Source organism: Falco naumanni, chromosome 12 (genome assembly GCF_017639655.2).
Source record: "Falco naumanni isolate bFalNau1 chromosome 12, bFalNau1.pat, whole genome shotgun sequence".
Lineage (NCBI taxonomy): Eukaryota > Metazoa > Chordata > Aves > Falconiformes > Falconidae > Falco > Falco naumanni.
The window spans coordinates 22,259,109-22,285,586 of record NC_054065.1 but is presented as its reverse complement, the minus strand read 5'-3'; the positions used below and the strand labels follow the sequence as shown (position 1 = coordinate 22,285,586).

The following is a 26,478-nucleotide window of genomic DNA, read 5'->3' as shown; positions in this document are numbered from 1 at the left end:
AGTTTGTGGTTTTATGTTTTAATCATTTTTTTTCTTTTGCAGTTTTTTTCCTTGTGAAACCTTAGTTCTGTTTCCCTCTGCCTTTTTGTTGTAAGACTTAGGCTGAGCAGATCAAGCTACATAATCCCTTGTGGTCTGGCTGGATTCATCCACGCCATTAGGATTGCTTTTCTTAGCCAGAGTTAACAATGGTGTAATGGCTTTTATAACATTTTATTAAGTTGAAATGCATCAATAGCACTAATGATAAACAATTGTGGTATTTTAGGAAGAACAATTTCCAGCACTTACTGCACATGCCAGCCTGCGGAACTTCTGGGCAGCACTTGACCCTGTGGCATGAAAATAGGGACTATTTGTCCCTTACAAACGTGTGTGCTGTGGCACAGGCTTGGTCTTGGATGTCTCTGGTAGGAAGTATTAGAAGTATTACTTCCATCTCTCTAGATTAAAATTCCTCTTCAACTGTTGCTTAAATCTGCTGCTGGCTAGTATAAATCAAGATAAAATGGCCTAGCTTGGATTTGCTGTGGGGAGGATGGGAAAGGGGCCTTCTTGTTGATGGCAGTCATACGACATAGCAGTGGCGATGGAACCTCCTCCCTTCCTCTCCCTCCAATGCACATGGGGACTGTCCCTGGCTTAGGATGATAAATTTAATGTGAAACTACAACCAAGATGTATAAGGTTTTTCTTATACATTCTTTATATATAAGTATATACATAATGTATATTTATTATGTGTAAGAATATATATAATATATATATACATTTCTTATTATTCTTTATAAGGAATTCAACCTCCCCCAACATCTTTAATTCTGAAGAAAAGGAGGGGAAAAAAAGGCAAAAATAAGGTTACTTTTTTAAGGCCCAATAGCATTATCTAACTTAATGATTACTGATTAACCAATGCCAACAATAGCTTTAACTGAACTTTTCCCAAGGAAATAATTAGTTGCCATTGACAGTATTTACTACATTCAGCAGAGAGACAATAGTGTGTTTCACCCATGAAAAAAGCAGGTAGTGAGACTGCAAAGGATGTGGGTGAAAGTGTAGCTTAAATGCAAATTACGATGCGACTTCTCCTTTTGGATTTCCCAGTGTTGCACTGTTTGTTCAGTCAGATTCTGCTTGTGCGAAAACTGCAGAACTAGCTTGCATATTCATCATTACCTTCTTTCCATAACCAAATAAAACATAGTCTTGAGGAAGCTAAGCAAAAGAGTTGCAAAGAGGCATATGGCACCATAAGACCAGGAGGTCACATGCTGTGCTGAGTTGAGAGAGGGAAGATTGTGGTTTTTTGGTTTTTTGGTTTTTTTTTTTTTTTCCTTAATAGACCTCTGTCCTGATCAAATATCAGTGATGGTATTTATGTTACAATACCTACTTCCTAGAAATGCTCAGTGGACCTTGGATCAGACCTGATTGCTTTGTCCCCAGTTCTTCTGTCAGCTGAAATGGGATGGATCTTTGCACTTTGCACAGGGCTGCCTGAAATCACTGGAATTCAGCACATGAACAAATAGACTCCCCCACAAAGGCAGCTGTCTTTGTTACATTGGACTCTCTACTTTCTTTTTCAAGTAGAAAACCCACCACTTTTCTGAAACATCAGTATTAATTTTAGTTTGTAATGATACAGAATCCAACAAACATAGAAAGGATAAAGTAGTCTGAATACCTCTTCAACTTTATAACCAGCTATTCACTGGGGCTTTAAGTGTGAGAATCATCTTAACAATGATAAGTATTTGTTTAGTTCACTTGTATTTGCAGTTTGATGTACAAACATTGACTGGATGTTGATAAGTTTACCAAAACCTAAGTCAGTCAGTCTGGCAAATGTTGACTTGAAATGAACTTTAATGAGTTTGGAGAGAATAGGAGCTTCATCTGATGACTGACCTCGCAGCATATTGATCTGTATGATCAGAACCATGCATTGTAGTGCTTAATTTGCCATTGCAGTTGGAGATAAATAGTAGAGGTAACTCAGTGCAGTCAAGTCACCATTTTTACTAAATTCTTTTATTTAAAGTGGCTAATGGCAAAACAGTGTGATAGCTAGAAAATGTTAGAAGTCCCATCTGCTTAAAGACAGGTTGGCTTCGTTTTTGTGTTTGTACCATGCTTCCATATGCAGACTTTATGGGCTTATAAAAATCTTGCAAAATGCAGTCTTATATACGATCATTGTTTGAAGTAATGTGATACTGTAGAGGCGATTGAACTAAATCTATTTGTCATGGATGAAAGATTTCATAACCAAGCTAGCACAGAGGTTAAAGATTCAGTAAGCAGTTGGAGTAATTCTAGAGCTTCCTTACAAAACCCAAAAAAACTAACAAAAACCCCCCACACACAAAAAAAAAAACACCCAACAAAAAAAACCAAAAAAACAAACAAACAAAAAAAACAAACCAAAAAAACCACCCCAAGGAAACAAAAAGAACCAGCCCCAGACAAACCAAAAGTAAACCCTCGGCTCAAACTCACCTTGGTGACAGCAGTGTCAATGGCTGAAAAACACCCATGTAACTGAGACGAGAACTCAGCTTTGTTGTGCTCTACTGAGGCTGCCCATTGATTGACACACACACTGTGACAGAAACACATTACGTGCAGTAACAAATGAAAGTGTTGCTTGCTGACCATCTGGTTGCATTGCAGTGTATCTGTTACACATCTTTAATAAGTGGTCTCTGTCAAAGTCTTCAGTTTACTTTTAATGAGAAATTAAACACCTAAACCCATCTGAGTTATTCAGCTTGAATTGACAGGCATTGGTATGGGAAAGCTTAGTATGGTATGAAATGGTAGTGTAATACCTGGAACAACAGGGGTTTTTTTCCTGTTGGAAGATGTATATATTAGGTTACTGCATCAAATGTGTATTTTGTTGAAAAAAACCCCAACCAAACAAAAAATTACAAACCTGAGACTCAAGGCACTGTCCTTCTATAGTTGATACTGAGGTTTTGCTTATTTCATACCCTTATGAAAATAGTAGCCAGAAAAGGGAACTTCATATTAATGCCTGCATCTTTAAGGAGATTTAAATATCTTTTGAGGGGTTTAGCTGTTGAAAACATAACTTTTTTGAGAGCTAACCTCTCCTTTTTTGAAAAAAAAAAAAAAAGAAATACATTACAAGTAATCTGCATGTGAGGTAAAGAACATGTACCTGCACCAAGAGGGCTTATATTCTTGATATGCTAGATGAAAAGCAACTAAAACAGATGGTACATACATTTTATGTAAAGCAGATTGAGATGGAAAAATCCAAGAGTGGCATTGTTGTAAAGGCTAACAGTCTCTATGTGGAAAATTAAGAAATTTGCATATAGCTGGTAGGAGAGAGATGGTTACAACTGCCTCACCTTCTGCTAGTCTCGACTAACTGGCAAATTGTTCGTATGTGGTGCATTCTGTTTTTTCACCTTTCTTACAAATGGTGAAGGTCATGAACAAAGATGAGTGTGTGTGCCTACCCAGCTCCAAACTTCCTTGATTTGGGTTGCTGTGATGTAGAAAGAGTAAGCACATTCAGATGTGAATCTAGCCAGATTCTTTTGGGAGATCAGGATAGCCTTGAGTGAAGCACCATATGGCTTGGACCCCTTCTGTATCTTATACTTGAAATCCCTTTAGGTTCTTTGTGGCGGAAGTAGTACAGATACTGGTTATCATGCTCCTTTTTTGCTACGAAGAAAATAAATGTGTCCAAAAATAGTTAAAAACAAACCCTTGACAAATCATAAATAACAGAGTGCTTCTAAATTGTAGAACATAATCTCCACCTGAAAAAGTTTGTAAACTATTGTTTTATGTGTTCATACCCAGCAAATCTATTTTGACACTGCCTTGGCCTCCGGAAACTATTGGGAAACATGTGATAAAGAAGAACTAGCTATCACATGGGTCAAAAATACATTGTTATAGAGAGCACCTGGCTATGTTGGCAAATTAAATTGAACAGCAGTAAACCAACAGGTGAGCTCAATCTGAGGTGCAGAGCAGGGAGAGTGTAGTACATGTTGAGATTTCTCACTGTATAAAGACTCATTTTGCTGTGGGACTTTAATTAGACAGTGATGGGACCGTAGCCAGACCCAGCATTAGATATGAGTGGGCTTCTCTCTTCCCCAGTAGCACGCTTGATAATGTGTACTTGCACTGATTTAGCATAGCTGTGTCTTCCATGTCATATGGCCTCCTTGGCTATAGCTCAGCTTTTTCTTTCCCCAGAAGCTGTGTGTTGAATTTTAATTTTTACTTTGTTGGACAAAATTCCAAGCATTATGCTGGAGTTTCCTTACTGGAGCCAGAGTTTATTCTTCTGTCTGTGTCTTAACTACATAAAATTCCCTAGAGCAAAATTACAAAGGCAGTAATACCTGGTTATAAAATGTTTACTTAGTCTCATTTAGAGATTCCAAAATTACAAAAATTTTTGAATGAAATATTAACTCAAAGAACTGTGTAACAATACAACTTGCATAATATTTAATGATTCCTGATATGTAAAAAACCAGCCTACAACATATCTGGGGTCCAGCAACATAACAACGTGGCAGTGCTACTTCAATGCTGTTTTGATTTACTCAGAAGAAATACCATTTGTTTAGTCTCTCTTATCTTAGCAATAACTTGGTTTCTTTGGTTTGTTTGGTTGTGTGTTTATATAGATTGCTTGTTTAAAACCAGGAAATCTTTGCTACTTTCTCCCCAGGAAAAAAAAAAGGCCCTAAAACAACCCAAGGCCTTAACTTGGTATCATGCAGTCTTGTTAGAACTAACGCTGAGTCTGATGTCAACTCAAGCTAGTAGAGGGGTGGGGAAAAAGCATGCATTCATCATGAACCTGAAATCTTTGGTCACAGCTGTGACATGCTTTTTCTGAGGCCCATAAATTTTTAATGTGAAAAAAACTTAGCCTCTCATCCAAGAACTTAAAAATATTAGAAAAAATGAGCAAAAATGACAACTCTATGCTAGAGCTGTAGGAACTGGCAAGGCTGACTTGTCTGTGAGGGATACTGCATGTGGGATCTGGAGAGGGGGGCAAGGGAAGGGGCCTTGTTAGAAGGCTGAGCCCTGTGTCAGGTCAAAGCCTTTTTACATAAATACAGGAAGGTCACAAGTGTTCAAGTCAATGCCACTATTTACTTCCATTTTAATGGTTCCTTCACATTACCCCAAAGTGTCCTTAAAAGAATGAAGATGCAAATAAAAGCATCTTTGACTGAAAGGTCAAATAGTCTGGTATCATTTACTTCCCAGAGAAAAATCAGAAAAGGAAAATGGCCTGGGTTTTGCATTTTGTGTGTGATAAATGGATGTGACCCTTCAAAAGGAACTGATGTATCTAAAAGGCTACTGTTGGATGGGTAAGAGAAAGGACATTAGAACAGCTTGCCACTGAAGATCAAGGAACTTGAAACATGTTTCCTCTGTTCCTCTTGAGGTACAGCTGGTAGAGATGGAGTGACTGATACTGCCCTTTAAATTTAAGAATTTACTTGGAGAATGGAGGTGATTTTCCCTCTCATACATAGGATGTAATGGAAGTTGCGGTTACAGAATATTTTTGGAAGGTTTAACTGTCATTATGAAAATGAGTGAAATACTTAACTTTCTGAAGACAGCAATGCAAAAATACTCCATACAAGGGCATTTGACACTCTGTAAAGCAGCTCAGAATTGGAGGTTAAAAATGTAATTAAATCTTTTTTTTTTTCTTCCCCAAAGGGCACACGATTTATTCCCTTTGGGTTTTGTGTGTGTGTGTGATTATGGTTTTTGGGGTTTTTTTCCCCATACCGGTTCTTTTCCCTTCTTTCTTTATTGCAGCCTACAGAAAACATAGTTGTGAAGTTATTCTTGGTGCTTCTTTAAACTTTTTTTCCCCAGATCTAATGCTAACTACTTAATTCACTTGAGATTCTCTCTGGATTTATGCTCCCGTGAGTATAAACCCTGTTTCATGTTATGCATCTTACAGCAGTCTGTTCTGCACATGCTCCTAACTTTGTAGTTCCTTATGGCAGTTTTGTCTACTTTCATCTTTTCTGTCATGCTTTTGTTTTGTTGTGGTTTTTTTTTATAAAACTGTATACAATTTCTCAAGTGGCAAGTTGCTGCTTCTGAGAGGTTGGAAACAGTAGTTGTTTTCTGCTGTGTGGAATTTCTGAGATTTCTCAGGCTGTTTTCTTGTCTTTGCTTTCTGTATGACAAGCCTTTATGATTTTTAAAGGCAATTTTGGTTTTAGTGTCATCAGCACACAAGTGCATCCTCCTAACCCCTTTTTCCTCTGACCATATGGCATCTGTGACTTCAGTTTGCTAACAAGGAAAGCAAGCAGGGAGAACTGATTCAATCTGGTTAGGACAAATGAGCAGCTTTCCATTTCCCAACCTTTGACCCAGACAGAGGTTGAAAAGCGTTCCAAAGCTTACTGTTTCTGAACTCCAGAAACAAATCTTTTAGTTGGCTTGGTGTTTACAGCTTTGAACCTGAATTTCATTATGGTTATCCATGCCTCTGTGACTTGTGGACTACTTGAATGTCTGCAATGCATTCCTTCCTTACAGCTATGCTTGCAGGCAGCTCTAATGCTACGGCAAAGTTGGAATGCAAATATGTGCCATTGAATGGTATCATATGAGAATGACAGTGGCTAATCGCTTCTTGAAGTGTACCCAGAGACAAAAAACGTTATCTTCTTCAAAAGCCTCTTATGACAAAAACCTGACTTGAATCTTACAGCCAGATACAGTGGTCAAATCCAGCCTGTGTGAATGAAGAATCTTCCAGATTGCAGCTCCCTTGCAGTAACCTACATGCTGTTTAGGGTAACTTAAGTAACTGAATGTAACAGATGTGTGTGTTTATTACTGTGTAAAGTCCCCACCTCAGTAATAAGGTGGTTTTCCTTCTTATAGGCAGGAATAAGTCTAATCTTTTTTGTTTGTTTGGTCTATAGGGGTTTTTTGGAAGTGAGTGGGAGACAACTCCAATATTTAATTATCTGCTCCAGTGATCCTTGACATCAGTTAATCACCTAGTATTAGCAATATTAGAATCTGTATCTACTGCTTAATAAGCACATTAAATTGTATTTTTACAATGATCAGTAGTAACATCCCTGTCAGTATTTCTGCAAGGCTAAGAAGACACAGTTATGGGGGGTATCCAGTCAAAAATATGTAAACTTTAGAGAAATCATTAAAAAGGCAACAAGCTGAGAGTTGCTTATATTAATTGTTTGCCTTTTTTGCGTTTGTAATAGTAAAATGACAAACAACATACAATGAAAGGTCATGAAACTCGGGGATTATGAGGAACTGCTTCCAGAAATCAGATTTTTTTTTTAAAATAAAATCAAAATGAAAAAAACAATTTTGAAACTTTGAGCTTCAGCATTAACAGTTATTGACCAAATGAAAAAAAAAGAAATTCCTACTGCTTAGTTTTCTTCTTTTTGTTTGCAGTAATGGCACAATATATACATGTACATTTTACTTTATACTAGAAAGGATTCTTCAGAGGCTCAGACTGGATGACAGACAGCAGGCTTCTCAAGATCCATGACGGGTATTTCATTGTGCACGCTTCCTAGGACTTGGGTTGTCCATGTGAAGGCCAGGAAATGAGGAATAGGGGTGGGTCTTTGCTACTAGCTCATTCAGCAAAATGCTAAACCACAGCTTCCTAAGCTTTAAGGCAGTCACTCTGACAAAGAATGCTTTGTACGCCAGCTTCCCCATGTGCAATTCCTTTCTGCAATATAAATTGCCTAATTCATTGATTGTCTAACATAATTTGTGCAGTCCCTCATTTTGATGCATCAGATTAGAGAATGTTATTCCAAATTGTACAGTAATACCAAATTTGATTCAAAAGTCATTTTTTTTCATCTTGGAATAATACATAAACAAGGCTTTATATTGCTGTTGGGATGTAAAAATTAAGATGTAACATTAATTATGGCTTGGAAATTTTTCTTGCTCTGAGGATTTTCAAGTATAATTTTGGTGAGAATAAGTTCAAGTGTATGCCCAGAGTTGTTTGCATGAGATATAAAAGGAAAATAAAAACCAACCCCCACAACCACCCCATCTTACAGAAGCTGGTAACACTTCAGAACAGCTCAAGATGACTGCATAACGATTACTGAGCACAACTGTCAGATCTAACCCAGTAATAAAAATAACGTAGACAGAACACCCAGACTTGGAAACACTTATGCAAGGCGTGTCCTTTTTGTCAAGAAGGTCAGGAGTTTTGTTTTGTTTTGCTTAAATAGAACATGATGGCATTATTTAGTTGTTTGTGGTTTTAAATTCTCAAATTAAATTTATCTGCAATAGCAACTTTGTTTTCTTCCTGGAATGGAGGTTGGGATTCAATTTTGTCATCTCTGAAGCCTCATTGTCTAGGAAACAGTGGACTAGCTTTACATATGGTATGTTTTGTATGTGAAAGTGATATGTTTCTCAGTCTACAATTAGAAATAAAACCCCATTCTAATTTGAAAATTCTGTAAAACCTTCTAGCATGTCTCCTTTTTAAGGTGTAGTTGTGTTTTTTCCATCTGTTTGGGTTCTTAAGGTATAGAAACAGAGTTAACGTGACTGGCACAAGCCATTCTGCTCAACATAGGTCTTGCCGTACTTGAAGGAGGCTGAGGAAGGGGAGCCTGGTCGGTCCGGGGGGCTGAAGGAGGTCTGGCGCTGCTTTCCAGCCCAGTCGGGGGGTGCAGCGAAGGCAGGGGAGCAGCAGTCCCCTATTGCCACAAGGGATGATGCAGTTACACTGAAGGCAAATATTCCTCACCCTGGAGAGGCTGTGTGGGGGGACAGGTTGGTTGGGGGGGGGGGGGGGGGGGGCTGGGAAGTCTTACTCCCCCCCTCGGCTGCTTCAGGGTCAGGGTCAAGTGCTGCTGTAGATGGTGTAGAAGAAGTAGGTGACGCCTGTGGCTGCAGGGGGAGGATGCTTAAGAAAAACAGCAGGAGAAGCTGATCCATAAAAAGCATGCAGAAGGGAATTCTGACTACAGGGACAAGACAAAACATGTTGCTGCTGGCCGGGCCCGAAGGGTCCTTCTGGCGGTGCTGCGGCGACCTGTGGCAGCGTCCCCTCTTCCGCCTGCCCCGGTGACCCAGCCCTAACCCAAACCGCTGACGAGGGCCGCGGGTGGCCGCGGCGGCGTGCGGGGTCGCTGCCGCCCGGCCGGGCTCTGGGGCGGCCACAGGAGCCGCTCCTGCCCCTCGGGGGAGCGGGGGCACGGCGGCCCGGCGCGGCGGTGCTCCCCTCCCGGGGGCGGACAGCCGGGGCCCGCTCCGCGCCGCTGGGCGTGTGTGTGTGTGTGTGAGGGAGGGGCGGGGGGCGCAGCCGCCCGCGCTCTCCGGCGGGGGGCGGCGCTCGCTGCAGCGCCAGCCCCGCTTCTGGGCTGCGAGCGGGCGGGCGGTCACGGCGGACACGCAGCCGGCGGGGGCGGGGAGCGCGGCCCCAGCGGCCGGCATGAACCCGGGGCGGCCCGCGCTGCCGGCGGCGGTGCCGAGGTACGGACCCTGCGCGGGCCGGGCCGGGCCCCCGCCCCCAACAGGTGCAGGGTCCTCCCCCCGCCCGCGGCACCCGCCTGTCCTTGCGGGGCCGGGGCTCGGCTCGGTCCCGCCCGTGGAGCGCCGTGCCCAGCCGAGCCGAGCGGGCAGGGAGGGGAAGGGTAAGGGGCAGGGCGGGGAGGGGAAGGGAAGGGGTGCCAGGCCCGGCCCGGCCCGGCCCGGCCGCCGGCGCGGGAGAACCGAGGTGAACCCGCGGTCTGCGCCTGCCCGCCCGGCCCGGCGCTCCCGCCTCCCCGCCCGCCGGCCCCCGCGCTCACGCCGCCCGCCCCCCTCTCTCTGCAGGGAGCCGCAGGGCGAGTAAGCGCTGCCGCGGCCGGGCCAGCCACCTCCGGGTCCATGAGCCGCCGCCAGCCGGGACTGCCGTCTCTACCGCCGGGCCCAGCTCCCCCAGCCCCGCCGCCGCTTCCGCTGCCGCTCCGCCGCCCTGCCGGAGGTGAGTCCCGCGGCCGGGCCCGCCGCCGCCCGCTCCCCTCAGCGCCGCCTCCGGGCCCCGGCTGCTGTCAGCCGCTGCGGGGCAGGGGGCGAGGCCGCCGGCAGCCGCGCTATCCCCCGCGACCTTTTTTTTTTTTGGGGGGGTGGGGGGTGGGAAGACGGAGGCGGGCTCGGGGTCGCGCGCGTGTCCCCCTCAGGCGGGCCGGCGTCCCGCTGAGGGGAGCGGAGGGGAGGTGGCGCCGGCCGGAGGGTCGCGGCGCTGCCTCCGAGCCCCCTGGAGCGGGGGCCGCTTCCTTCCCCGGTGACTAACGGCGGCGGCGGGTGGTGGGTCCGCGGGGCGCCCCCGCCTCGCCCTCCCGGGGAGCGCTACCTGTGCCTTGTCTCTCCTCTCCCCGCAGGACGGTCCCGCGCCCTCCGCTGTGGAGAGAATGGCCGTGACTGTAGAGCAGGCCCGGCGGGTGGGCTATACCTGCCTGAAGGCACTCCTCAGGTTCGCTTTTATGGTCGCCAATAACCTGGTGGCTATTCCGTCCTACGTCTTGTATTTAATTATGCTGCAGCCTCTCCGAGTGTTGGACAGTGAAAGCTTCTGGTATATCGAAGGAGTATTATTTAAGTGGCTTTTAGCTATGGTGGCTTCCTGGGGCTGGTGGGCAGGATACACAGGTAAGGATGTCTTACTAATTTAAAAACTACAAACGTAAAGGTGTAACTAAGTGTTAAAATACAGATGTGTTCGTATGGGGATGTGCAGGGGAATATCTAAGTATAGTGGATGTGTGGGGTGGTTCTTTTTTTCAGGTTTCTTTCAGAGATGCATTGTTATTTCTGAATCAGGGTGCTGAGTGTACTGAAACACGTTTTTAAATCGTAGGTAAAAACTTAATCATGTGTTAAGTAAGAGTTTCTCAATCGATATTTTGTCTTAGTATAATCAGAAATACGCTTTTTCCTAAGTATCCTGATCGCTTTATTTTAGTTTAACATGGAAAACGTACATCTCTTCAAAAGAGAGTTGATTTGTGCTGTGGGTACTGTAGCTGATAGAGCCAAACTTTTCTTTATGGAGTCAGTGCGTCTCTAAATCTTCTCTGCTTAAAACTATCAGGACACAAAGCTAAGGAGTTTGACACAAAGCTCATGTCAGAAGAGTAGGTCTTCTATTCCTTGCAACAGCGACTGTCTTCTGCTGCTTCAGAACAGAGGGGAGCAGAGGGAGCCTCTTTCGTACGAATAGCGATATGCAATGTTTCTCGACTGTATGGCTCTTCCTTTATTGTTAACAGAGCTAATGACAGAATCTGTAGGGGTTTTTCCCCTCTGCATGCTTGCTTTGCAGCTATTATTGAACTTATTTTTGCTTGTTAGTATTCATAGGCTCATCAAGGTGATGGACTGAACTGAAATATTAAGAAATGCTCTAGTCTTGTCCTCGAACGCACTGATTTTCATCCTGGCTGCTGCACTTTGTGCAAGAAAACAGCCATCTATTCTTTGTGTGTGCTTAGACCTTGGAGAGGGAAGAAAATGAATCTACTGAGTGCAAAATATGAACAGCCCTCCTAAAATTCTTTCCCTCTCTTCTGCCCAGGCTGCATCTGCAGGTCTTGTCCATGTAAACAAGGAAAAAAAGGAATGGCAGCTCACAGCTCTGGAGTCTGGTCAGACTCCTGATTAGTCAGAAAGTCAGTGTTGACCCTGATGGAGCCCTCTTTTTGTTAGGCTACAAGAGCTGAAGCCTCTGATAATGTGCCTTTTGGTACCCTGTCGTGTGCCTTTCCGAGATGCACAAAGTTTCTGTGGATACACTAGGTGAGCTTCCAGTTCTTCTTAAGGAGATGGTGGCAGCAGCAAGCTAGCTAGATTCTGGTCTGTCGGGCTAGAACTGTCGCAACATTGCACTGCTTCAAAACTGCCTTGCCTGGTACAGCTCAAGCTTTTCCAGATACGCTGTTTCAAAAATCTTTTTATATGTTTGTATTTGCTCATTAAAAGAAGTCCACATAGTATTTGCAGTGGCAGGTATATTTTTAAAAGTCTGCTTTGTGCTTTAAAGCACAAAGGCCTTCTAGAAGGAAGGATTGCCTTTCAAGGTGTCGTGTGTATTGTTAATTGGAAATGGGAAAGTTTATGGGTATAATGGTAATGTTAAAGTCATACAGCATATGACCCTGGGGATTCGATGTGTGTATCGAACGTGCTAGTTAAAATTCAAGCCATTGTCCCGTGACAACATGGTTGTCAATTTTTGAAAGCAGCTCCCTTGGGATAGTTTTACTGCTGACTGCAGAACTGTGTGGTTTCTTTTGCCTATTGCTTGGAAAGTGGTCTTAGCATGATCTGCATATCCTAGAGTCTTCCTGAAGCATCTGTTGATTGGTGTTGTTGATGTATCTTGACAATCTGAAATAATTTGTTTTACAGTCTTGAAATGTCTTAGTATGTTTATTTGAAGTATCATTTACAAACAGCTACACAGAAGTTTGTTCTGGGATGGTGTTTGGGTAAGGAGGCCCTTTTCACTTTTTCACTGTAAAGCATGGCTTTTGGGGAGGATTTTAAGCAAATGCTTGTACAAAGTCTCAGTTTAAATATATTTAATTTGATATGAAGGCATTAACTGTTTTATACTGAAGGTACAAAATGGCAAGACTAGTTTATTTCTTTGTTCATTCTTTCTTTACCCTCATCAGTCCTCACCACCATATGCAGAACAAACCTGGAAAGTGTATCTTTCTGGTTTCAACAGATAGTCATTTACGTGTCTGTTTCCAGACTGATACACTTATAAAAGACTGTTGCTAGGTCCACTGTTTTTATGGATTACGACATAACTAATTCAGAACTGAAATACTACTTTATTGGTGTGTAAGACTTTCAGTAGTGCATCTGAAGGAGACATTGCTCCAGAATTCTTCTGTTCTCAATTCCAAATACGAAGTCAAAGATAGGCTTCAATATGTTCCATTTTTGCAAAAGTAAAGACAAGGTAGCAGATATGTATAGGTTCATTGAGAGACTAAGGATTCTTCTTTCCCTTTGACTAGCAGAGCACTTGAGTTGTTTGGTTGGTGGGGGTTTTTTTGCTCTCGATTGAGAGGGTAAGCAGCTAAATAAGTTTACTTGTCTCTTAATTGGAGGTAGTGTGCTGCTTCAGTTGTGTTCAAGGTGTGTTTCAGTTTTTTAATTTATTTACTTTTCTTCTTTCGAGCTTGGGTCATCAGTTGGGTCGTAAACTGTTTGTAATAAGGGACTTAAACTTAGCCTGCAAAGTACATTCAGGGCAAACTTCTTTTCTCTCCTGTAAGTTTGTATGTAATGTGTAGGATAGAGCTCGACACCAAATGAAGAAAATATGGTGAGTGCTAGGTTTTCCTTCTGGGCTTTGTTGCTGTTGTGTATTGAATAAAGCTGGAGGAGCTGAGGAAAACTCATGAGTTAGGTCTGCCCTTCTCCTCCCTACCCCCGCATAAACCTGTGTTTTTGTGCTAGGATCCTAGAGGATTTGTTACAGAAATTACATGATCTGTGTCTGTATTGGCTGCTTTAATCTGTGCTTTTTGATAAACGTGGGTGTTTCTGCTTGCAGATGCACTTGATGTTATGTAAAGAGATAGTATATAACTGGACAAGCAAAATAAAGGAAGGAATGGGAAGAGAAATTGTAAAGGTCGCTCTCCTTTCCCTAATCTTCTCCTTCTTAAGATGCAAGTATGAGAGAACTTGGGGATAATTAGTTGCCTTTGATGTTTTTTTAAAGGGCAGAGTACGATAAATATCAATGTTGTTCTTTTGAAAAGGAAAACTGTCTTTTTATGAACAATGTTCAGATAGCCTAGCAATGTTATTTTTATATGCTTTCAGAAAGGCCTGATAACTTCTAAGCCTTTTTCTTTTTTTAAGGCTTTTTGTATAATCGTATTGCTCTTGTTGTAGGAGCCGTTTGGTTATGACACTCAGAATCTGCGTATTGGTGTGATGTGAAAGGCACCTTTGAATAATACTTTTAAATATTTTCCTGCATTTTTTGGAAGATAAAAAAGCAAACTTGAGAGTGCTTGATCCTTTGTTGGCAAGTACCTTTTTTCCCCCCCCTATACTACAGTTTGTCATTTAATATACAAGTATACCAGAAGCCACAAAATAGTGCAGTAAGTGTAATGGGAGAGAGATGGAGCATATCTGTGGTTGTGTATTTCTGATGACCTCCTACTCACCTAAAAAACTAGTTATTAAAACGACCGTCTTTTAGATCTGAACAACTTTGGGCAACTAACTATTGCAGACTAAAGTTTAATATCCCTGTATCTAATCAAATCACTAAAACTAGGACTGCTAGAGAAAAGCTTGCTTTGCTTAAATACGCTTACTGTTTTGTAGTCTCCTGCTGTCTAAATGCAGAAGTTAACATTAGCCTGTGATAGTGTTATTGCAGTATTGCAATTAAGTCTCTAGGACAGCAGAGTAATCTGTTGGCAGTGCAGTCCTTGACTGTAGCAACCGTCTGCGCTCCTCTGCCTGTCAGAGCATGAGGGGAGAGGGGTGCTGTATGTGGTTAGCAGGGTTGTAGGCATCTTGGGAAGGGTTTTCCTTGAGAGCTGTGCTTCTGAGTATTTCATAGTCCGGCACTGAAGACTACAACTTGACAAAACCTTGTTACAGCCTCTTGCCGACACACATAGTCTTGAAATACTGTTGGACAGGTTGGTGGGCTGCGGGCTGATGAAAGGAAGAGTAATACACCTCTGTTATGACACACAAAAAAGTCTTAGTGGTGTGACTATGCTTACTGGTATGATGCAGTACTTAATAAAAGGTGAACTCATCCTGTGCTATTGCCTGTTACTGTTCTCTGTCGGCTGGGAAGGTGGCATTTAAAGAATGTAAGGATTGTCAAGTTTTGTCAAGTAAGGAGAATTTCCCTTTTCTCCTTTGTTATTCAGTCAAGTAGAGTAAAATTCTGATTTGGATTTTTAGTAGTGTCCCTCTCCTCTCCCCTCAAGTGATTTAAAATTTATTGGCTGGTTTCTACGTATGATTAAGTAGTGACCACTCTATAATATTTTTCAGCTGTCATACTTCACACACACACCCCCCTCTCCGCTGTATTTCGAAATCTTCCTAGTTTCCATTTCATCAGTTCAACAGCCTCAACTCCTCTGATCTTCTAAGAATGTGAGTATTTTTGTCTTTCAGAACTGTGAAAGATACAGGTGGAGTTGCTGTGACAACATTTCCTCAGTGCAGACAGCGTGTGCGGTCTGTGCTGCTTCTCATGACAAGTCGGCCCCTCTCTGGGCAGGAAGTGCAGCAGAAGCTGGAGAACAGCAGATGAGATTAAGTAAATTTTTTGCTCCAAATAAGGCAGGAGGTGTTATTTCAGGAGATCTATCTATGCCTGTAACCCTGCCATTGTTTTCTACCCTCCTCTGTTCTTATGGTGTGATTTTGAACTGGCAGTATTCTGTTTTGGGATCGGTCGCTACTCTGGGAACCGGGCAGGGAGGGGCATGAGGGAAACAACTCGTGTTTGGGGAGTCAGGCAGTGTATGGAATGGAGAAACAAAGTTTTTCTTGTTTTCTTTGAATGTGCAAAAATACCTGATGTGACTCAGTAGATTTGGATAGCAACATGCCTCACAGAAATTTTTCATTTATGCTAAGGTTAGGTGTTGAGTTTCTAGGTAATCCATGAATTAAATGCGCTTTCTCTGATATGTATGATTTATGTGTAGGTTATGCTGAGGTCAAGCGGGGATCTTTGAATTTATTTTGCTGTTTGTGAGAGGACGTTTGTGTATAATTTGTGAGCTCTCTTGATAAGAAAAAGTGAGAGTTGAACGAGTTGGGGACATTGTAGCTGTTTTTACTGTGGCCTCAGAGCAAAGGCTCATTGTGCTTTTGTGTAAGAGGTACAGTGAACTTGCTGTCAACTTGGTTGTGCAAGTGATGTGTCTGTCCGTAAAGAGTGCTATACAGTGACCCTTGTCCTGTTTTAATAATACATAAAATCACACCAGGAAATGCCCCATCTCTTCTTTTTGGCACAGGAGTTACAGGCTTTACCGTATTTCTTTTATAGTTCATCTAGTGTCAGCAATTTGTCAAAAGCAATAAAGTTTATATTTCAGTTTCCTATTGTATCATTTAACTATAAAGAATCATTGCAAAAGACTAGGTATTGAAATGCTCTCTGAATTTTATTTTTATAAAGCTACTGCCTTCTGGCACAAAACTTAGAGTAAAAAGCACATGCTATTGTGTTTTTGCTATTGATACTTTTGTTGTTTGTTGCTACTTAACGTGGGGATTTTTAGTGGATTAGTCTCTTCTCCTGCTTCACCAACTCTGGATAATACAAGAACTATTGCAAGTGTACCAAATCTGTCACATCTGCCTAAGGATAGTAAAGGTGAAATTATCGAGGAATACCTGTACAGAAAGGTATGGTTATTTACCTCTAAGTCCAGGAATGGCTTTGGGATGCTTCTGAATTAGCTTATGTGCTAACAGCCAAAGGAAGACAAAGTTTCAGGAATTCGGGGTTCTATTCCTGCTTATGGCTGAGTCTACTATTTTTAGGATGTGTTTTCATCCTTCCTAGTTCTGGGCCTTTGTTTTTAGTGTATTTATTCGTGCTAGTCATCTTATTTCTCCCTTCATTACTGGTTGAGTGTCTGAGAGGATGTAACTCGGAATGCCTGAGAGATCTGTCTCTGTTCTCTGTACCTTTTCTGTTCTTGTTCTTGATGGTAGGCTTTTAGCAACCATGTGAAATAATTACAGGAAAGCTTTTCCCAGCTCTGATTGGAGAAGCAAAATCTTAGGGACTTAAATTTTTTGTCCACAGATTCTTTGCAGAGTGTACAAAGGAGAAATTTTTTTTTCCACTTCGACACCATGATTGCATCTGTATTGAAACATGTCAGAGATACAATTTTTCATTCTCCTTTAATGTAACTGTTCTAAAGCATAGAAATTCTAGGCCTTTGCAAGAAAACTGGAGGGGAAAAAAAAATGGGTAAGTGTGGATATACCCTGTTTTCTCTGTCATTTTGTTCTGTACCTTTTCAAGAATGAAACTCAAACAGATGAACAGAATGTATCGCTTCCCCTTTCTCTGTCAGGTGTATGTGAGGGACAGAGAAGTCTTGCCAAAGGTTAGTTTGGCAAGCTTTTACACTGCTGAAAACAGGATCTTAAAAATGGAAGAGTTGTGCAACCTTAATTAGACAGGGTAGTTACTAAATCCTTTATGGAATATAAGCTTAGTGGTGTAACTTTCCAGTGTGAACTGAGCCAGCATACAGCTCCAAGATATGTAATCTGCTCGCGTTTATTACAGTGGAATATAAACTCTAATGCTTAAGATGACATGTCAAATGCGTGGTTGCATAGGCATGTAATTGTGCTGCTGTTGCAGTTGACACAGTTGAGATAATAGCGCACCCGTTTGTATATGCAGTTACAGAAAGAAATAAGGCTAATATGTTTGCATCCCTAGAAATGTTCCATGATACCACTGAGGGACTCTGTGTATAAGGCTGTTGGTTTTTTGTGTTTGTTTGTGGGTGTTTTTGTTTCCTCCTCTCACAAGCATTTTAAGCAGGAAGTACCACTGAAGAAAGCCAGTCCCCACCTTTCAGATCCATCTTTCTACTGCTGCTTGAGTTCTGTTGGCCAAATATTTTAATGATTGTGTGGTGGTCTGGATCACAGCCCTGATCCACACTGAAACTACCCACCCCCTTTTTTTCGTGAGTGACTCACAAAACACTGTCCCTAACCCAGTTCATTTTGCAGGTGTGATGGAAGAAGGTGGGTACAGATAGCAAAGGGAAAGAGGAAGGAACTGCATCTTTTGGTCACAGTACCAGCTTTAATGTATTTTTTGAACTACTATTTATGGCCCCAATTCAAGAGAGCAGGATAGGACTCCGACTCCTGTGCGCTATAGGGCTTTAGTATATGAATAAAACGTCACTGGATAGACTTCTTCACCTTTTCTTATTATTTTGTTAACTGGTTAGTGTTGGTTAGACTGAAAAAATGCCTTCTGCGAAGTTCCTTTAGAGAAGAAAGATAAGCATAGAGTGAGAACAAAGGGTTATCGTAAACTGAAAACCGGTTGGTAAAGGGTTAGGAAGCCAGTGTTCATTTTGGTGAAAGCTTAGCAGTGGGGTTCCTCTGAAGTTTTGTATGCGTACTATTTGAGTTTGTCAGCTACGGAGACAATTGTAAAGAACTTCAGAAGTCCTTAAGCTCTATGAATAGCCAACAAAACGGAGAAGTTGTTGAGTGGTGAACAGTCCAAAGAAATAAACATTTAAGTAAAGTAGCAGTTTAGGAAAGAGATTAGTATGGTGGTGGAGAGCTTAGGGGAAAGTTGTGGTTCAGTCCACATCTGTACCTTCTGTTACAAAATATGTAAAGAACAGGAAGGACAATAATGCTAAAAAATACCTGTGGTTTGACTCCAGTTTGCTGGTTTTGTCTCCATTGTTTTAAAGCTCTAGAAGAATTAAGAAGGGGCTCTAAGAGGGTCAGCAGCTTCATTAGTTCAAGTCAAAATCAAATTAGAACAATTTCATTCACAGTCGAACTTGAATCAGAACTGAATTAGACAACTCAGTGATTCTGTTTCCTGGGCAGAACAGAGTTGAAGAGATGCAATCTTCCTGCCTCTGTGTAAAGAAAGGGGAGTTTTATTGTCATTGGAAGGTAGAAAATTTAAGATTTAATAAGACAGCAGTGCCTGGAGTTTTTGTTTGTTCATTTTTTCTTAAATACTTCCATTGTGTCTTTTCACAAATATTTACTTTACAGGATAGTGCTAATAGTGTTACTTCTTTTGAGTCATACAACATAATCTGAAAACTTCTTGTTTAAATATTATAGTTCTAAAAGGCAAGGAGTTGCCCCTGTTTAAGGTGTCTTAATAGTTTAAACTAGCTTAGAGGTTCACCTCGGTTTTGTAATTTAAGTAAAGGGGAAAGGAAAGATTAATAGCTTTATTACTGCTTCTTGCTTATGTAGAACTAAAAATAGAAGTGGTGTTCTAGGACCAAGCGCCAGCACTGCTGCTGTTTGGGAGGACATTGGTTCTGGAAAGTTGAATCGTTAGGACGACGACATGAGTGCTTGTGGATGTGGTTTTTTTGGTGGCAAAAAGGAGGATTTTGTCAGAGGCTTTTAAATTTAGTTTGATTTGTTTTCTGTCATCCCAAAGTTATGAGCTTGTGCAGTTTCTGTGGAAGTCTGTAGTGTCTGTGGTTGCTTGCCAGAAAGGAGGGCAGGGGGCACGGAATTAACTGAAAAATACATATTCTTAAAAGTAAGAATCAGTTATGTTTTCGGGTGGGCCATTGAACACCATGTTAATGTAATTTGGTGACTTTGGTATTTTATTAACTATGTAGATAAATGTGACAGTGTTTTAAGCATGGTTTCCTGATGGGATTAAGCTACTTGTTTAACAGCTATTCTTTCTCTCACCCCTCCCACACTTCTGACTTGTTTCCCTGCAAATCTGTCTGCAATTGACCAGATGGTTCAGATTTGAGACATAATGGTCTCCTCATGAGTTTTGTGAAAATTGGCAGCTGAGTGGAGGAGAGAGAGACCCAAGTTAGTGCCTCAGCTGAGGGTAGCGCAGGCAGGTTTGGCCATTGTATGTCTTGACATCTGCTGCAGGTCCAGCCAGTGCATCGATGGTTTTGGGTTTGCCACAGTGTCGACGTACCTTGTCCTGCCTGTTGAGGAGAAGGAGGTTAGACAACAAGTTTTTGGGAAACCATTTTTTTTTGCTCTGCTGCTTCTAGAGCAACATGTTAATGTGGCAGTGGCAGGCAGTGTATGAAGCAGAATCTTGTCCTTTAGATGATGTTTAGTTCACCTTGCTTATCATAGCCTTTTAGATCCAAAAGGCATATATAGATAACTGTTTGGTCTTAATATTGGGAAAAAGGATAAGGTAGTAAAAGAGCTTAAAGTACTGTGTTTTTAAGACTTTCTACTCTATGTAAAAAAACAAGGGTTGGTGTAGCCTCCTAAAATGAGCACTGGAAGGACATTAACCTGACTGAAACTCTTGAGAAAGAACAGTGATGCCCAGATTACTGTAGGCAGGGCAGAGAAAAAGTCAGCTATGAATCTGACCCAGGGAGATATAGAAACATGAGGCTCAAGGTGTGTTTCGGTATATTTCAGGAGACCTAGAAGAGAGCAATGGTATGGATGGGAAGCAGCATGAGAATATATCAGGAAGGGTTCTGTACCACCATGTAGCAGGTGTGAAGGCATTACATTAGAAATGTGGCCTCTAGATTTTTGTACCTGAACCTGCTCTGTTTTGATATGCATAAATAGATATAGATGGCCTGGCAAGCCTCCAACTCTGGTAACTGCCAGTTTCCTTTCCAAATGCATTCTTCTTTCATATCTGTTTTTATTGCCTGTGCTTGTTACTGGCATAAAATTCAGTTGCTGTTCCTCCTAGCAACAGCTTTACTTGGAAATAAATATAACCATAGCCTGTGTAGACACTAATGTAACATGAAAGACCTCTGAAGTTCAGTTTACATTTGTAAAAATGCTTTCAGATGCAGGTACAGTTAGTATAAGTGTCTGTTAAGCCTCTTGCATATAGTGGTTTACATGAAAACAAACAGATGAGTATTTTTTTGTATTTGAGACTCTTCTGTTTGTATCATCACACCTAATACTTCGGTCTTATAACTTAGTAGTGTAGGAAGGGAATGTGACATCAGCAAGGCCATTGCGCAGGTAATTCTCTTATCTCAGATGTGTTTAAAGATATTTTGATGCCTATGTTGGGCTTCTGGAGCTTGACAAGATTTTTACAGGCTGGAGAAGCACTTTTGTCCTTCATCTATTTCAGAGGGAGAAAAGCATGCATTTATTATTCCCCCCTTTATTGCTTACATTCTTTGAGAATGTTTTAATAACCTACTAAACTTTTAAAGCTAAAATGCAGAACTGAATTCATGTAACCATGAGTGATGTTGCCATGTGTCACTGTAGAAGGGCCAAGGGTTATTTGGGTGGCCGCTGTGGTGAAGAACTGTAGCAGGTGGCCTGCTTCTTCCTTTTTCAGTCCCATTACCACCCTTTCCTGATACTTTGCAAAAACAATGTGGTAAATCTGAGTGTCTAGTCATTCACTGGATTTGCTTTGAGGCAGGGTTTCTTTGTGCAAAGTATGAAGGGTTTAGTTGGATAGGCAGTATTCAGTGATTGACGTGTATTGAACAAAGCTGTTACTTTGTGGGAGTGCTGGACTTTTGTAGCCTGAATAAATTTATTTTTGCCTAGTTTTCTTTTTTTCTGAGGAAAGAGTAATCTGTAACACTTCCGGCAAGTGCTTCATGAGTAAGCCAAGGCACTTGTAGCCACAGATCATGACAAGTTGCATGTAAAGTGCTTACAGTGCCTATTGCTACCCACAGACTTAGGAGTATTCACATTGCTCATTTAATTGTAAAGTGGAATGTTGAGATTTGTAATGTCTTCTTGCATTTGTGGCACACTTGCAGTATTTGAAATAGATAAGTCTGTTTCCACAGTCTCTTCAACAAGTCTGTTGTTCTACCCCTTTATGGGTGCTCTCCAGAAACACTGCTCTGCAGTGAAGTACTCAATTAAGTACTCTGTCTGCTATTTTTCTTTTTTTTTTGTTCCCCCAGCATTTCTCTACTGTAATTTTTATCATTTGTTCCCAATGTATAGAAAAACTCTTCGATCAACATGTGGATTTTTTTCTTTTAATTTGAGGAGGAAGAAGAGAGAGAGGAAGAGGATCCTCAATTACTGTCACTGCAGCAGTGTATTTCAGAACTGGCACCTGGTTATTTCATTGACAGTTGCATTGAATGTTAGTCTGTGTGCTGAGGATGAAAGGTAGATATTGGATCCAGCCATTCAGAATGTTTGGATAAATTTGTTTGTATTGAGCCCAACCATTTTATGTCAGTAAAAAGTACTAATAAAACTCCCAGTAAGGCTATCAGCCACAAATCCAAGGTATTTTTTGCAGTTGTCAGCAGGTGTAAGAGGATTATTTGTTTTGTAATAGTAACAGATGCCAGAGTGCTACACTTTTTTTAAAATTAGGAACAGTAAACTTTCTGCTGCTACTTTGAGGTACATCAGAATGAGAGAGGCAGATTTTTCTGCTGATGACCTTATTTGTGACAGCCTGAGAGTGCCGTTAAGGTGTTGCTTCTGATTTTTGTGGTGATGGACTTCTTACTGGCAACCTGAAATGTGGCCACACAGTTCTTAAGAGTTGCTGAATCGGTATAGGATAACCTGGGGCAGATTTAAATGTGGTAAGATACTTTGGCTTGAATCATTTTCTGTGTCATACCAGCAAAAGTACTATCTTAAGTTCCTGGCTAGAATTATTACCATACGCTTTCCAGCATGCTTTTCAAACTGTTGTGGTTTAACCCCAGCTTGCAACTGAGGACCGTGCAGCTGCTTGCTTCCACCCCTCTGGGCCTGGTGGGATAGGGAGGAGAATCAGAAAAAAGGTAAAACTCATGGGTGGAGAAAAGAACAGTTTAATAATTGAAATAAAAGAAAATATTGTAATAATAATACTATAATAATTGTAATGAAAAGGGAGACAACAAAAACAGAGAGAAAAGTAAAACCAAAGCAAGGCAAGTGATGCGCAATACAACTGCTCACCGCTTGCTGACACATGTCCCGTCAGTCCCCAAGCAGCGATCAGTGCCTTCTGGCCAACTCCCTCCAGTTTATATACTGAGCATGACATTCTGTGGTATGGAATATCCCTTTGGCTACTTCTGGGCAGCTTTCCTGGCTCTGCTCCTTCCCAGCTTCTTGTGCACTGCCTTGTTGGCAGAGCATGCGAAATTGAAAAGTCCTTGATTTAGAGTAAGCACTACTTAGCAACAGCTCAAAACATCAGTGTGTTATCAACATTACTCTATACTAAATCCAAAACCACAGCACTGTACCAGCTATTAGGAAGAAAATTAACTCAATCCCAGCCAAAACCAAGATACAAAGTTACTGTGGCCTCTTTATTTTAATAATGGGACTAGCATAAACCGAAACATGAAACTGAATAGAGAAATTTTCTGTTAATCTGCATAATTAGCGTCTTATTTTTTTATGTTTAAATTATTTTCATTAAATTTGTGGTAACTGAACATCATTTTCCCCCAGGCCTTTATAAAATCCATCGTTTGAAAAAAAAAAAGAAAAAAAAAATGAACGTAGTATCTAGAAGTCCAAGGGAAATGTTTTACAGTTCTTGTTCATGGTGTAACTTCTTTATCCTGAAGACTGTTATATGTAGCATGGGTGAGAAATTTAATAAAGTCCTTGAAACCTAACAGTGCAAACATTTAAGGCTTCTTTTGAAAGGTTTGTCCTTCTGCTTCCTTGCATCTGTATCCAGTTATTTTGTGATTCTTTGCGTGCCTGCATGCTTTTCATTTTTAAGTTTTCCCCTGGACACTGCAACTTGAAAATGTCCAATGATTTGGTTCTGTTTTGTGGTATATGGCAGTGCTAACCCATTGGAGCTAGAAGATGGTGCAGAGATGTTGGGGGAAGAGAATAATGCTGCAGCTGTTTAATTAGTGGCCAGTTTTATTGCTTGAGGATATTGATTTTTAGGTTATGCTACTTCTGTAGTCTCAAAATACACTGTTTGAATACATATTTCTGTTCATATGATCATTCAGGCACTCAGGAGCTCTGGTTTTTCCGTCCAGAGTTGCCTGAGTTGAAGAGGTTTAAATGATCGGTATCCTTAAGCACAGACAAGCTGCTCAGTTCAAAGGTCACTCTAGGGACATGGTAAATAATTGCACAGAACGGCCTTTTGCCTTTCCCATGTAGACCATTTAACAGAGATCATCTAAAAGTAAAGTTTTTCAAATACATGTGGCACTACTTTTACATGGTGATCATTTCTACTGTATCATGAGCTGGACTGAAAAATGTCAGTGTAACAAGACAGCATCAACAGAATTTTGCAGTAACTCGGGCCAAACCTAAAAAAATGTGAAGAGGTAACTGACCTTGATTTAGGTAAGCAGAAGGTAGTGACCAGAGTTGGGATATAGGGGTGGTCTTATCATATTTAGAATCTTGATTTCCAGTAATAGTGGTGCTGGTTTTCTTGACTTGGACCTTCAGCCAGTTATTGAAGTCATGCAGTTTGCTTCTGTTAGGAGGAAACATTGGTGAAGATCTGGTATTTTTTTTGAATCAATACAACTTATTTAAAGGAAAAATGCAAAAATCATATATTTCTGAGCTCAGCTGGATTTGAACACTGGGAAAATGGTTGCCTTGCTCGGTACTGTAATTACATTGGGTTTTTTTAACCTAGCGCATCTTCTGAAAATTATAGTCTTAGTTCTTACCTGTAGTCACTCTGGCAGCTTTTCTTGATATGTACCCTTCTGGCTGTAACCCTTGCCTGTGCCCTATCCTGGTGCTATAGTTCTAGAGTGAAGTAGTTGAATGCTCGGGGGCTTATCGAGCTTTTTCACCATGCTATTTAATGAGGTGTGGTATGTAGGGAGAGATGAATGCAAACTCTTATTTGGAGTTTTAGGCAAGTTTTGTTTAAAGAGAAAGTAACGTTTGCTCACTTCCAGCCCTATTACAGTATTCTGGTTCCTATATGTGATAAACCTCAAGGCACTTCAGAGAATTCATGGATACCAGAAAACCCTTGATTAGTTATTTTTCAGGCTATAATATAAATGCACTAGATTAATGTGCTTCATCAGCTTCCTATGGGAAGTTGCTCTCCCTCTTTATGCAATCCAGTGCCAAATTTTTGCACTCGGCATGTCTTTTACCTGAAAGAGCCTGTTATATAGTGCTCTGAAAAGTTTATGGTCCCAAAATATATGGTAACTTAAAACTTGCAGTTAAAAATGGAAACGAGGCTTCCAACTCAGGTCTTTTCATTGCTAGCTAACCTCTCCAGTCCCTTACACAGCAGGTAATAACCAAGTTCTGTTGAGTTCTTCTGCTGTCCCCAGAGAGGCTTGCTATTCTGTGGCCTTGGGATATTTGTTGTAAGTGCTGAATGTGTCATGTTATTTCTGCAGTTGTGTTTTTTGGGAAAAACATCTGAAAATTTGCTAGATGCTCCGGTTTCCTTGAAATGGTGTAGGAAGCTTGCAATACATAAATCTTAAAAGGGTGAGGAAATGGTCATCTCTTCCTGGGCAAGTTCATTGCTGTATGCCACCCGTTATTTGCTGTTTAAAGCCATACTTGTAACTGACTTGACTTGGAAATTCAGATTAAGTAGAAGCAGAATCTTATGTATGGCTGGAACGTTTGGATTTTTTTTAATTTATTCAATTTAAGAGCCAGGCAAACAGCAATTTTTGCAGAATTTTGTGTAATAGAGCTTGCTCCCTCTTAAATAACAGCGAAAATTTTGTGCAGTCTTTATCAGGAGTTCATTTTGGGCAGTTCAGCTGTTATCACAGAACATACTTTTTGTAACAAGTTCCTTCAGGTCTTATATATTGCTGTCCAGAAGCAGTAAGGACTCGAATCTGTCCACTTCAACAGCAAAAGCAAAATACCTAGTGTGGGTTACATCCACCTACTTACTATTTGTTGTAACAGATTATTCTTATCTTTATTTTTTTATAGCCATCAAGACTGTGTCCGTGTGTAATTTTCTTCTTGAAACAGAATTACAGATTTTCCTCAATTATTTATTTGAAGTCTTGCATCTGTCTTGGTGCGGGTTTTTTTTCAGTGGTGTCTTTGTCAAGTTTCCCCAGCACTGGTATTATTCTGGACTACACAGTGCAGACTGTTTCTGTTGTCTGGATAAGAAAGCTTGATTCCTAATAGAAAGTCCTGTGGTGCAGTGTGCAACTCTGCGTAAGCAGCCAAACAGCCGAATGGAAACTAGGAGTGCTGTGGTCCTGTACAGTGGCTTGTTGATTAGTAGTTTGTTTTAGCCAGCTTGCAGTAGGCCAACTAGTTTGCATCAAGATTCTTAGAGTTAACAGCTGAGGCTACAAAGTAGGTTTTGGTCATTCCCCCCTGCTTTGAAAGAGGTAGTCTTCTCACTGGAGGAACAGGACTGCTATTGCAATAATTGCTTTGCATAGACCATTACCCTAATGGGATTTTTCACACGGCTGGTTTGGATATACTGGTTTTTGTGCAATCAACACCAATCTGAAAAGTATCCTTTTGCTTAGGGCCATGAACCTGGGTGTATTCTCTGGGCACTGTCTTCCCTGGAACCTGTCTGGGAAGTTCTGCTTTTGTCCTCTCTGTTAGCTCTTTAAGGCTGTAAGTGTGGTGGTTGTACTTTTTGAGCCAGCCAACTTAACAGTTGAGGGAAGTGAAGTACCTTAT

The 26,478-nt window shown here is 41.3% G+C and overlaps 1 protein-coding gene and 1 long non-coding RNA gene across 4 annotated transcripts in view; both read left to right on the top strand.

The window, feature by feature from the left end:
- Nucleotides 1–318: 318 nt before the first annotated feature.
- Nucleotides 319–8,098, top strand: LOC121096127. Its single transcript, XR_005830358.1, has 2 exons — nt 319–410; nt 1,404–8,098. It is a non-coding gene; the product is annotated as an uncharacterized LOC121096127 (long non-coding RNA).
- A 1,383-nt stretch (nt 8,099–9,481) lies between these two features.
- Nucleotides 9,482–26,478, top strand: part of LPGAT1 (lysophosphatidylglycerol acyltransferase 1) — a 67,160-nt gene continuing 50,163 nt past the window's right edge. The window contains exons 1-3 of one of the 3 annotated variants that reach the window (XM_040611764.1): nt 9,482–9,576; nt 9,919–10,069; nt 10,467–10,734. In XM_040611764.1, coding sequence (XP_040467698.1) covers nt 10,497–10,734 — 238 coding nt within the window. In that variant the 5' untranslated portion in view covers nt 9,482–9,576; nt 9,919–10,069; nt 10,467–10,496. Of the gene's footprint in view, nt 9,577–9,628; nt 9,738–9,918; nt 10,070–10,466; nt 10,735–11,659; nt 11,881–26,478 lie in introns of those variants that run through there. The other 2 variants (XM_040611763.1, XM_040611765.1) reach the window with 2 other exon arrangements.